At 37.7% G+C, this 12802-nt stretch overlaps 1 protein-coding gene across 4 annotated transcripts; it reads right to left on the bottom strand.

The window, feature by feature from the left end:
• Positions 1–72: 72 nt before the first annotated feature.
• nexn (nexilin (F actin binding protein)) lies at positions 73–11790 on the bottom strand. 4 transcript variants are annotated; one of them, XM_055050294.1, is made up of 15 exons: positions 11644–11787; positions 9190–9598; positions 8903–9100; positions 7089–7173; positions 6848–6996; positions 4932–5135; positions 4673–4846; positions 4299–4487; positions 3741–3932; positions 3000–3044; positions 2606–2800; positions 2191–2412; positions 1344–1538; positions 895–1258; positions 73–743 (listed from the first exon to the last, which is right to left on the bottom strand). In XM_055050294.1, the coding sequence occupies exons 2-15, from the start codon at positions 9547–9549 to the stop codon at positions 730–732; spliced, it is 2586 nt and encodes an 861-aa protein (XP_054906269.1). In that variant the 5' UTR covers positions 9550–9598; positions 11644–11787; the 3' UTR covers positions 73–729. The 4 variants fall into 4 exon arrangements, with proteins under 4 accessions (XP_054906269.1, XP_054906263.1, XP_054906286.1 ...); XM_055050288.1 differs by having other exon boundaries at positions 73–1258; positions 11644–11788; XM_055050311.1 differs by lacking the exon at positions 2191–2412 and having other exon boundaries at positions 73–1258; positions 11644–11790.
• Positions 11791–12802: the final 1012 nt, after the last annotated feature.

Genomic DNA, 12802 nt, shown 5'->3' with positions numbered 1-12802 from the left:
TACAATTCACAATATCCGTTATCATTATAAAACAATATAGTGACAGAAACTACACGTTTTCATTCAAAGAGATGTAGTTTTATTTTATTTTATTAAAACTTGTTCTCTATTTATCATATAATAAGACAAATCATCACACTAGCCTACTTTTCATTAATTATCAACAATAAAAGATCGTTCTTGACAAATAAACAATGACATCTGAATCAAGAATTTAGAGAAAATTGGCCTGGATTCATGAAAAATAACCAATGATCAATTATTTTTGTCAGATTCTGCATATAAAAAATTAGGATGTACACATGAATTTATTTCCTGCAAAATGTGACTGTTGCAGTCGTACCTTGATGAGTGTTGCTTCTCGGTGTGAGATCTGGTTAGTCTTGTTTGCTGTTTATGGACCATAAAAGTGTGATATTTACAATGAAAATCAACAGCATTTTGAACTGATTAACATCGTTCAGGTTTTGCAACGATAACATATTTGAAGCACATTGCGACCCCTGGTGTTGAAACAGGAATCTGTCTGTTTTGGCACAGGTATAATCCAAAATCCCTACAGGGTGGGCAGCATTTTTCATTGAACAATACGTAAACAACATAATGTCTTGTGTATATGCGTGCATGTGCTGTGTATCCTTGTCTTAGGAATGCCAAGCATACTGTCCGTCCCTCTACCATTTGACCACAGTGGATGATGTTTTACATTGAAAAACAACAGGGAGGGCTTCAGTAGTCATAAGCTGCAAGACAGAAACAGAAGAGCTGTTGTAAAAGTTTGCTTTTCAGCCTGAGTTCCTGAACAAGAGGAGCATGCGATCCACTTTGTAAAGTGAGGTAAATTCCAGGGAAAGATCACCATGCAGGCATGCAGTCACACCAGAGTGGTCTTACTTTCTATTGTGAGAATGCAGGTACTTGCTGCTGTGCCCCTGCTGTTCACAGCCTTGCACATGTACTCCCCCTCATCCTCCGGGAAGGTCTCCGGCAGGTAGAGGCAGTATGTCTCTCCTCTTTCGATGTACTGATAGTCCTCACAGTCCTGGAGCATCTCTCCCTCAAACCACCAGGTGACCTCTGGCTTTGGCTCTCCAGTGATCTTAACGGTGAACCGAACTGGCTCAGAATCCACCACCGACTGGTTTTTGAGGGGCTTTTTAAACCACGGCGCACCTGACCTCGCGTGATCTTCCTCATCTTCATAGGCTGCAGATCCATTGATGATGCTGCTTTCATCCTCGCCATCATCCTCCTTCTTCTGCAAGCAGACAAAAACAGTCAAGTTCTCTTGCAGGCATCAAATGAAGCCCAAGATCTAAATTGTATGTGACACAGTCAGATACTTTTTGTAGCGCAGCATCGATTTCTTGCTGTTCAAATTGCATCCTCTGCAGCTTCTGCTCCTCTATTCTCCTCCGTTCTTCTTCCTCTCTGGCTTTGGCCATTTGTTCGAACCGGGCCCGCATGTCCACCTTCTGTTTGAACGGTAGGTCGTCAGATCTCACTGAAGTTGCTTCTCTTTCTTCTTCTTCCTCGTCCTGAAATGCATGGGGCATATGCACAGTTCAAACAAGATTTCTAAAAACACATTGTAAAACGACATGGCCATTGTTCATTTGGAAGTCCAATTTGCTTAAACACTTTAACTTCCATGTTACTTCAATATCCAATATTTCAATATGATGCTCTTTCCTCTTGCCAAACTGGGCTTTTCTGCTCCTGGTGGAACATCAGTGTTTTTCACTGTGGATGACGCCATCTTACCAGCTTCCGTCAGCATTTTCCCATGGTCTTGTTGATACACATGTTTCTTAACAAATCCAGTGAATCTCTGAGATAAGTAGAACCGACCTCCTGACTGCTGTCATTCCTAAGGTCGAACTGTTTAAGTGTTCTCATCTTAGTTTCAAAGCCTCTGAATTTGAATAAAGTATTTTTCTGGCATTTCACAAGTAGAAATAATCTTAAATTACCTAAATGGGTGTGTCTCTTTTTATACAGTGGACATATATAGTATTTCATATGTATGTGTCTTTTAAATATTTTTCAATTAATTTAACTACTATCTTTTGCTTTTTGATGTGCTAGCTTTTGAAACCTAGCAGTTTTTGTCTTTTGACGCAAGAATTTGTTTGTAATAGAAGACCCATTCAAAGATAGATTCTTCATTTAACATTTGAGTCATTTTACCTCCTGGGCCCTTTCAGCTTCTCTCTGTTTAATTTCGTCATCAATAGCCTTCCTTCGCTCTCGTTCCATCTCGATCTTTTTCTGGATCTCCTCCTCTGTCAGCTGCTTGATTTTCTCAAATTTGGACTTGAGGTTTTTGGCTTTAATGGAGCCAGTTTTCTTGAGTTTTGTCAGTTCTTCGTATTCTGTGCTGATGACGTCTGAACTTTCATTTATTTCTTCCTGTGAAATGTCACCAAAAATTAAGTGTTATATCCTGAAAGTTTAGAGCCACAGTCCAAAATTAAAACAAAGAATATCAGTCATATTCACAAACATTTGTTTGGATGAAGTCCAGCTTGAATTCGAACCTAAGGTGAAGGCGTATCTAAAACAAATGTGGGTTTAAACAAGACTTTAAAGTTTAAAGACAAACCTCTCCCATCTCTTTTCTGAGCTGCTCAAACTCCTGCTTTTCCTGCTCCAGCTTCTTTTTGCGCTCCTCTGCCTTGCGTCTTCTCTCAGCCTCTTCCTTTTCTTTTAGGAGCTCCTCAAAGTTGATCTCCAATTTTCTGGGGTGCAGAGCCTCCTGAGACTCACTCTTCACCATCACCTCATCATCTTCCAGCACCTAAAAAAATATCAGGCAACGTAACGTAATGTAATGTAACGTAATGTAACGTAACGTAACGTAACGTAACAAAGTAACTCCATTCCCACTATGCATTTAGAGTCAGCATGCATCCTGTTATTATTCTGCATGAAAATCCAGATTTAAATTTGACTTTACTGTATTTTTTCAAAAGGTTAAACTAAAAAAAAAACCTTACTGTTTCATCTCCATATGCAGATTTTTCCTGATCCAGGATAGGGCTCTTAAAGAGATGATTTGGACATGGTAACAGCAGTACAGACATATCACTTGAGCCCAGTAGAATAATATAGAGAATATATATATATATAAAGGCCAAAAGTTTACATACATCAATTATGAAAGTCTTAATCATTTGGATGTTTTAGTAATGCATTTGCACTGTTCTTGTTTTTCTCACGTTATGGACAAAGTTATAATAAAGCATAATTTTGATCATTTTTTCGAATGTGGCATCATGCCTTGTAGTAAAGCATACCCTCAGCATGTTGCTACTGCCACCATGCCTGTCAGTTGGTAAAGTGTTCTTTAGTTTTTAAGTTTCAGGTGTCATGACCCTTGAAAATAAGTGAACTTTATTTGATAATCAGCTTCATAACAGGAAACAGTTGTGATTGTGCCACAACTGTATTGAGAGTGACAAAAAAATTAATTGTTTTTTTTTTTTTTTTCAAATATCTGAGCTGCTGTGTATGATTTTGTGCTTGATATTAATAGAAAAATCAACATAGAAAACTGTCTTAGAAGTATAATTAAAAGGCCAAAATTATTATGACTTTCATACCAATAATATGTAAACTTATTACTGGCACTGTGTAAGCACTATAAAAAGGTTGAATAATGACTGAACTAAGTAATATTAGTAACCAGCCCAACACACACGTGCTGTAACATTTGATCACTGAGTCACTTGACTCACCATGCTCTTGCGAGCCTCAGCAAAGAGCCTCTTCTCCTCCTCCAGCCTCCTCTTGGCCTCCTCCTCTGCTTTCCTCTGCTCCTCCTCACGTCTCTGCCGCTCTAAGTCCTCGAAGCTGGCGCAGATTTTCCCAGGTTTGCTGCCCTCTAGGTTCAGCAAGGCCATCAGCACTTCGTCATCTTCATCTATCAGCTGAGAAAAGAATACAATGTAAGTTGAAGGATCCTTGGTAATGTCTGAAAACAATCTACTTCTGATTTTTTTTGCCTGGTATTATTTTCTCTATTTGGGAGATGTTCTGTGATTTATTCTACCAATGTTAGTTTTGTGTTACTAATTCAACCTTTTATTTTGGATAAATCCTTTCAGACATGATAACTAAGCTTTAGTTAAATATTTCCTGTTTTACCCACAGTTTATTATAATCGCCAACAAAACCTGCAAATTCAGAAACAATTCTAGAAGGTAGCCTGTGGATCTTTTTGCAGGTCAGCGTTGAAAGCCATGCACATATTAATACAAATAATTTTTTTACACAAGAATGAAAACGATATTGACCATGCTCTTCCTTGCTTCAGCAAAAGCTCTTCTCTCCTCCTCCATGCGTCTCTTGGCCTCCTCCTCTGCTCTCTTGCGCTCCTCTTCAACTCTTTGTCTCTCCAGCTCCTCGAAGCTCAGTCTCAGTTTTCCAGGACGAATCTCCTCTTTGTCCTCCTGATCCTCCTGGTTGATGTCCTCGTCTTCTTCCTAATTAAGTGTAATCTTTTTTAGGTTTGCTCAACAGGTATTCAACACAATCATCATTTTAATTGTTTTAAGAACTTTAATTGTTTCACGTGGCACTAAAGTTCAGGTTTTAGCTATGTGAACATGCACATTAAGTTTAAAAAATCATGTTGCTTTTGTTTTTACACTTGATGTGTTTTGTTTACCATTCCCTGTTTTGCCTCCTGAAAAGCCTTCTTCTCCTCCAGCAAACGTTGTTTGGCTTCTTCTTCAGCTTGCTTCCTCCGCTGCTCCTGCCTTTCCTTTTCCAGCTCCTCAAATGTCAGCTTCAGCTTTCCAGGAGTCACCGACAACTTCTCTAAAGGTTTTTCTTCTTCATCCTTTTTCAAATAAAGAAGACCCTGATGTCTTCTCATGCCTTATGCCACGGTGAGGTTGTAAAAGCAGCTTAAAAAGTTTTTTTACCTCTTGTTGAACAATAGAGCGCCGCTTGGCTTCCCTGAAGGAGCGTCTGTTTTCATCATACCGTCTCTTCTTCTCCTCCTCTACCTTTTTCCTCAGCTCCTCCTCTCGGCTTTTCTCAATGTCCTCAAAGTTCATCTTGATTTTGCCTGGAGGTCTTGACTGCTTTGCTGGAACCACACGTATCAGGATTGTGTCATCTCCTTCCTGTAATATACATAAAAATTCACTGTGCGGTTTGGGTGTGACAGTGGGACACTCTGTGGGTCTACTGTCACCATTTGCAGTGGGTCATTATGAGGGTGAGGGGTGTGAATTCAAGATAGCCGAGTCTAAATCTGTCACAGGATGGAAGTCTACAGCAAATTTAGAAAGTGAGACGTGTGGGAAACAGTTGGCAGGCCGGGTGGTCTACACCTAGCAGCTCACTTCCAGTTCCTTCTAGATTGAATATTGTTAACCTCAAAGAAAATAGTTGAATAAAAAATAAGTTGTGAGTTAAAATTGTGAATTGTGAATTCTTTAAGCAGAACATGCACACTAATCATACATGACAACAGGTGTAAACAAACAAAAAAAACATAACATACAATAAGGTATGTCATACAGTACAATACAACATGTTCAATGATGTACATATTGCTAGATAATATGATGTTAGAAACTCTGTACGATATGATGCAACATTTAAAACAAAAACTATTTAACCTTTATTTTACTAGGATTTAAGTTCATTAAAATTAAAAACCTATTTTCAATATTATGAAATATGCTATATTGCAAATACAACATTCTGATGACATACGAGACAGAACAATATGATATAATTAGTGCAATATATTATCAAAACAATACTCTTATAAAATATTACATATAGGACTGAAAGAAGATATACAAGGCACACAATTTGCTGTTGTATTTTTCCTTTTTAACTAACACAGAAGAATAAGTTATGCCAGTAATTTTATATTGCACGATGGTGTTTACATAATACAGAAAGGCATGTTGTGCTGTGTCTGTTCATGAGCAGGGACTCAACCAGAACTGATTCCAGATCAGCTTTGTTGATGTGTTTCCAGTTTCTCACTGGAATATTTTAGCTTCTACTTGAATCAAAGGAGCGGGGACATAAAAGTGAAGGGACGGTGGTACCCTGGGACATGGGTTACAGGTCACAGACTTGCCTTTCTTAGATTGAAAGCATTCATTTAAAATGAAGACTACCTGTTAAACGTTTGCATACAGTAACTTTACCTCAACCATTTATTGGACACTTCAAAGTTGATCCCCTACAAGGATTGTAGTTTTGGTGGTAAAATGCTCAGCTGACAATATTGAAGTCAGTTTTCAAGATATAGTATATAGCAGTCCATAAAGTAAACTTAATATCACGATTATCTCTCATTAGCAGCATCCTGACAGAGTTTTCTTTCTGTTATTTATTTTATTTAATGTCACTCATACCTGCACTGAAGCAGAACTAGGGCACAAAGATAGCAGGTAATTGCCTGTGATTATCTATTTGGCACAAGAATACTTACATAACCCTTCCCCGAGAACTTAACAGTAAGTCCTGTGTTACTTTTTCTGTGCATAACAATTGGTAACATTTAAGTCATTTACCTCAAATCATTTTCCAAACTTGTGACACGTTGAACACGCTGTCGGTTCATGGTCTTCACATGTCAACAATGCTACCGTTGGGTTTCAGACCTAAATCCAGCCCCTGCCAACTGTTCTCATCTCAAAAGCCACTTAAAATAACTATTCCAAGTGGCAGCTGAGGATTACCTCAGTCATTACAGAGGAAAGCACTCCATTGTCACCATGAAGGCAGGACTGAACCACTCACACAGGCCGCCATGCTTCTCAGTAAGATATGAGACTCTTTGCAACCAGTTAACCTTGAGATCACTGACCTCAGCAGCTTTCTGAGCCAGTTCCTTCTTAATTTTTGCTTTCTCCATGTTATCCTGGGCCTCTCTCTTCTTCCTCTCCTCCTCCATCCTCTTCCTCTCCTCTTCTTGTCTCTGTTTCTCCATTTCTGCAAACTTCCCCTTCACACTACCTGGATAAATCACATAGAAAGATGTAAACCTTCAGCCTTTCCCCTTCTCCGCCACATTCCTTTTAATAGCTGCATCCTTTTATGTGTCTTACCTGTGATTTTGGGGACGTAGGACTTTTCCACCTTTTTCGTTTTTACCTCCTCTTCCTCATCACTGGAAGCAAGTAGTTCTTTTATCTGTGGTACATCAGAGAGAGAGAGAGTGGTGAGGTTAAGGTTTAGCTGGGATCATCTCCTCTGCCACTAAGGAGCCATACTGGTCCCAGCAAGAACTAGGGCCAAATCCCTGTTAATATCAGGGTCATGTGGCCTGCTGGTGGGCCTCTGATTGGCCTGCAGTGTAGCTGCACAGATAGGGGATGAGCGCAGGTGTCCAACCCTGGCAGGCTCTGGCAGGACAGTCTACAGGAAGGTTGTTGTGTCTGCTTATCAACACTAATCCACTCACATAACCTTGTATCTCTGCCTTTATTTTATTTCCTGCAGACTAGAAGAAAAGCTGTTTATTCTCAAATTCTGGATCTCTGGTTTTATTTTTGCTCACTAAGACTGAGTTGAGAATTAAAATTTTCAATTAATTTGTTAATGAGCAAAATTAGATTTTTTTTATTCTGTTTTTTTATTATTATTATTATTTTAATTGAGAGGTTTTGTATGTAATTAATATTATTTGTATCTAAAAAAAAAACACTGATTTTCATCTACTGATTATAATATGCATAAAAAATATAATGCGCAAAGACAACAAATATACATATTTTTTTTATTTCAAACCAAACATCGATGCTTACTTGGTGTTGAAGGGCCTTTTCTTTACCTGATAAGGAAGAGATTTATTTCTGTATTATAAAAACTGCTTGGATTTAGATCGATATCTATATCCAAGCAGTTTCCTGAACGCAATTAAAATTGATAAAAAAATCACAAAAGTCCTAAATGTAAGGTAGGAATAAGGATTTAAACAAAACTAACATAAATTGGATGAAAGACAAAATATAAATCACAATTAGATGCTTTTCAGATGAATAGAAGGCTGCACTTTTAAAACATATGAAATTATGTTTAATGGTTTGGGGGAAAAAAGAAGTGAAAAGGCTGAGAAAGACATCATCTCTTGAGGTTCCAAAATTACAGTTGATTTTTGATAATTTTCATAATAAACTGTGTTAATTCCTCTGACCAGCTGCAGATAACCAAATAATAAAAAAATAGCAGGTGAGTCTTTGTGAAAACACACAAAAACAGATAAATGAAATTAAACTCAATATGGGTTGGGTGAATTTCTCACTAATTATTTTGAACAGGCACATTTGACTTTTCTTTCATTCATTAAGTTTGTTGAATATTACAGATTTCTTTTTTTTTAAATAAAATAAATTCAGATTTCCTAAAGATTTAGCACAAACTTAAAGAAAAAAATCTAAATTTCTTGGAATTAAACATTTTGATAGAGTCTAGGTGTAACTTATTGAACAGCTAGTTATTCTAGTATTACATGATCTGATATGATCTAACATAAAATTAAGTAAAAGCTCCAAAACAATAAATATTGTGATTTTGCACTACATAGGTGAGCAAACTTTAAGTTAAAAGAATGATCTAATTTATAAAATAATAATTTGTGGCAATTAAGTGATTTGATTAGTGCATGTCAGTACAACTAGTGATTAATTTATGATTCAATCCACATTAATATGATTTTAAATGAAAACCAAGGCAAATCAAGGCAGAAAAATCATAAAACTGAAATTGGTTATTAAATGTGACCAGTAGTGTGTCTGGAGCCGCAGCGCTCTTGATTAAAGACTAGATTCTCACTCAGACTGGCAGCTTCGTCACCTCCGTCATGCCCCTTCATGCCATGCAGCTCACAGTCGGAGGTTAGTGCCATTTGTCTCTCTTTGACCTGCTGCTTTCTGCGATTCCACTCCCTCTCCTTGACGTATTGATCCTTCCTCTTCTGCTGCTCGTCCCTGTTCCTCTGCCGGCTGCGCTCCTCTCTGGCTTTCTGCATGGCCTCAAACTTGTTTGTCACATCTCCTTTTTCTTTGTTCAGCTTCGGCACGTAGCTCCTGGCCACTGGCCTTCTGGCCCTCAGCAACTTCTGCAGTTTGTATGGAGATTATAAAATGTGAATCAGGTTTTAAACTTATACAATGACACAATCTTGCTAGCCCAGCTCCAGTGTCTTACCTCTTTCTTAAAAGCCAAATCAGACATGTTCTGTGAGTTGTCTGTTTCCTGCACTTGATCTTTACTGTCCGAAACACCATTGACAGCATTATTTTTCTCACTTTCTTTGCTTTCCTCTCCATTCAGTTGGGTTGTCTCAGCCTCCTCACTTGTTCTGTCATCCACTCTGTTAGTTTCTCTGCCTTTGCTCTGTGGCATCCCTTCACTTCTCTCCTCAGCATCACTAAATGTCTCATCGTTCTCTTCCTGTCTCATTTCCTCCTCCGAGTCGTCTTCGGCGCTCATCCTGTGCTCGTTGTCGTTTGCGTCATCTTTATCATCATGAACATCACTAGCTGCAACCTGTACCACCTCAGTCATGTTTGTGCCACAATGACAAGTTGACAAACAGGATTTGTTGTAATTGAAGCTGCAAACCAAGGGGAGAGTTGGCCAGAATCAAATTATCAATATAAATGGAAACATTTTATAACACTTAAATTGCGCAGTACAGGTAGATTATTGAAATAAACAACTGTCCTCTTTGTTTATTTCTTTTAATAAAAAAAATATTCTAGCTCTATGCTTCTGTCTGTCTGTAGCTCTGCACTGGACAAAGTCAATAACTGAGCAGCTGCTTTTTTTTATTTCCATAGAAAGTACTCTTGGCTCAGTTCTTCTGTTTTTATCTGAACAAAGCTATTGATTATGCTGCTTCCATTTCTACTGATGGACTTTGCATAAGTATTTAAATCAGAGACTGAATTAGACCAAACACAGCAAGTAAATCTGAAAGTAACTGTATGATTGGATTATGATGGATCTGGATTCATTTACACTAAACTGGATTGAAAATTATTAGGTATGAACTGAAACTGTTTATCTTTTTAAAGTGCCTTAAATTTTTAATTGTCCCATATATTTAATACATTCAATAAAAAACACATGAAAAAAGCAAACTCTGCTTGTGTTGGTTGCTGCTACTGGTAATGAAACAAGTGAAGTGATATTGTTTCCATAAGATTTTGGTCAAAGTCTTAATTACATTCTTTGGTATTAGCATTTTTATCACTGCAACTTTGTCATTGCAACAGTTTACTTTTTCAGCATTTTATTTTTTTCAACATTAATAGTTAGTTTGTATTATTCTGATGTAATCTTAAAAGCCGATTGGAGGCGAAGCCAGCCATTCTGCTCCTCAGTCTGTTGAGAAAGAGTGCAGTGAAGGCCTGCTTGCTCCTATTTATATCCCCAGAACATGTGATTATTTCTATTTGTAAAGAGTGATAGGCAGTTGGACAAAGATCAAGCTGACACCCACATGTTGCCCAAAGGACCCTTCACAAAATGGCCAGACACAGAGCTCAACAACTTGGTGAACAAAGGGGAATATTAGTCATCCCTCTGTAAAACAGTCACTATTTGTCAGCATCCACACACACCTTCTGTTAGGATCTGAGGATCTTATTGCTGTAAATCAGAAATTGCTGTATTTTGAGCAGTTTAAGGTAAAAAAGGAGTGTTCAGGATCAACATAATCAAATGTGAAAACACCACAGTTAAAGGAGAAACTAAGGTGGTTCATCCTGGATACATATGCTGAGCTTATTCGTGTTTCAACTCTTTATAGTTCTGAATAGGCTGAGTTGTTAAAATGAAAGTTTAAAAAGAGCATCTTTCAATTACAATATTTTCAAAAGCCTGACTGGTTCAGATACATTTTTGTTTAGTCAATAGCCTTTGATTTTCAAACTAGATGAATACCAGTAGCACAGAATGATAAATATGGAATATCACCTGTCATTTTTCTAAGACATGCATGGCAACATGTCGTCTGGAGCTAAAATGTACTGAATCATTGTTACATAATATATCCTGTCAAGTCCCAAACTATCATCAGTCTACATATTTTATTAACTAAACAAGAAAATGTACTTTTTCCCAATGAGTCTAATCTACAACTTGAGTTAAATGTTTAAGGTCTTTATAGTAACCCAGCACTAACCAAAGAAAATTGTGCTAACTGGAAAATTTTAGTTTCAGCAGGTGCTGTCCTATTTTTGTACACAGCTGGCACAAGAATTCATGACGAAAATAAATGAGTTTGACACATGTTACACGGAACGATTCAAGTGTAATAACTGCCATAGCTCAGAGCTTTCTTAGGGCCTTTCAGTGAGTACGTGTGAAGAAAAAGTGCAATTCACCAAATCACAGCGGACTTGTAATTGGCTGGAAACAGCTAACTTTGCTATGCAGTCATGAACAAACCTGTTAGATAAAATGCTGTTCACAAAGTTGAGTGTATACCTTTTATTATTTTGCCACTCCTCTACTTATTGTGTTTTAATTTTCATTTTGATATGTTTAGAAAAGATAATTCAACACAATTCTGTGTCCAAAGAAAAAGTCATAAAAGAAGGGATAAAAGAGAAGGGCAATTGTGTTTCTAAATAACAAAAAATAAAGTCTTACCTTCTGAGTGTATCTTAGTCCTCAAGTTCTGATTCAAAAATCCTTTTTGTAGATAAAAACTCAAACCAGTGAAGTCAGAGCTGCGAGACTATCGGTGAGGCGTGACCACAGTCTGAACAGACCCTACTGGCTGCTGGTTGGGGGTCAGTGAGGCGTTTCCATAAAAGTACCGTTACTTTCTGCCGGACAGCGAGCAGGCCTGTCCCACATTCAGCTGTTGCCCAGTCTGCACGTCTGCACATGTGCATCAGCACCACACAGGCCAGTCCTGGTTATTCGTCACAGCTGCATAAATAGGAAACTCTCTTTGTATTTATTTTGATAGAAATAGTCACTTGCATCTTATCTGGACTAAGTGGACTATTGCTATTTTAACCAACAGAACAAAATGAAGTGGAAGGGAATGAACAATTGCCTTCCTCCCTACCCTCTAAACTCTGAAAAGTGTGGCATGCATTTATAATCAGCTTTCTTTATTCTGACACCAGTAGATAAAATCTAGTGCAATCGTTAGCCTTCTGAAATCACTTAATTGGTAGTTAGAGGTTGTCCATTTGTGCATAATTTCAGTTCCACATAACACTGCCTTCAAATTGTCTCCAAAGTCTGAGCTGGGAATGACATCACACCCAAGTGACGAGCGTTTTGGTTGCAAGTCAGGAAGCACTTAGATTTTCTATTTGTTTTAAATACTTTCACAATATATTTCTCTGGCTTAATGAATTACAAACTTTCAGAAGGACTTAATGTTTTTACCAATGGCGAGTTGAACTACATGATTACTTTACACAGCCATATTGTACTCAAGGGAGTTTTGTTGTTTTCCAGAACTTGGAAATCCAATATAGCAGTATAAAAAGAGAGCAGTGGCTCTCAAAAGAACTCAGACATTTATTATTTAACATTATTGAACAAATAGCATCATGAGAACCAAGCAACACACCAGATATGCCAGGAGTAAAGTTATGAAGAGGTCTAAAGCAGAGCTGGGCCATGAATAACAAGCAAGGACCTTTTTCCAAAAATGAAAGAGAATGACATAATTATAAACCTGCAAATACTTGGTCGTCTACTCAAACCGACAACCCATAGCAGAGGGTTTAATCAGAGAAGACGCCAAGATACCCATAGTGACTCTCCAGAACTAAACTATTAGTTT

This window comes from Poeciliopsis prolifica, unplaced genomic scaffold, assembly GCF_027474105.1.
Source record: "Poeciliopsis prolifica strain line A6 unplaced genomic scaffold, Auburn_PproV2 SCAFFOLD002, whole genome shotgun sequence".
In the NCBI taxonomy this organism is placed as follows: domain Eukaryota; kingdom Metazoa; phylum Chordata; class Actinopteri; order Cyprinodontiformes; family Poeciliidae; genus Poeciliopsis; species Poeciliopsis prolifica.
This window is presented reverse-complemented; position numbering and strand designations above follow the sequence as displayed.

What these genes read in the sequence shown, in the direction of transcription:
- nexn (XM_055050288.1), bottom strand. Translation starts at nt 9,549, where the DNA reads ATGACTGAGGTGGTACAGGTTGCAGCTAGTGATGTTCATGATGATAAA. An exon ending in GCTCTATTGTTCAACAAGAG is followed by an intron (nt 4,847 to 4,931) that starts GTAAAAAAACTT and finishes TATTTGAAAAAG; the next exon opens with GATGAAGAAGAAAAACCTTT. An exon ending in TCGATGCTGCGCTACAAAAA is followed by an intron (nt 1,259 to 1,343) that starts GTATCTGACTGT and finishes GTCTGCTTGCAG; the next exon opens with AAGAAGGAGGATGATGGCGA.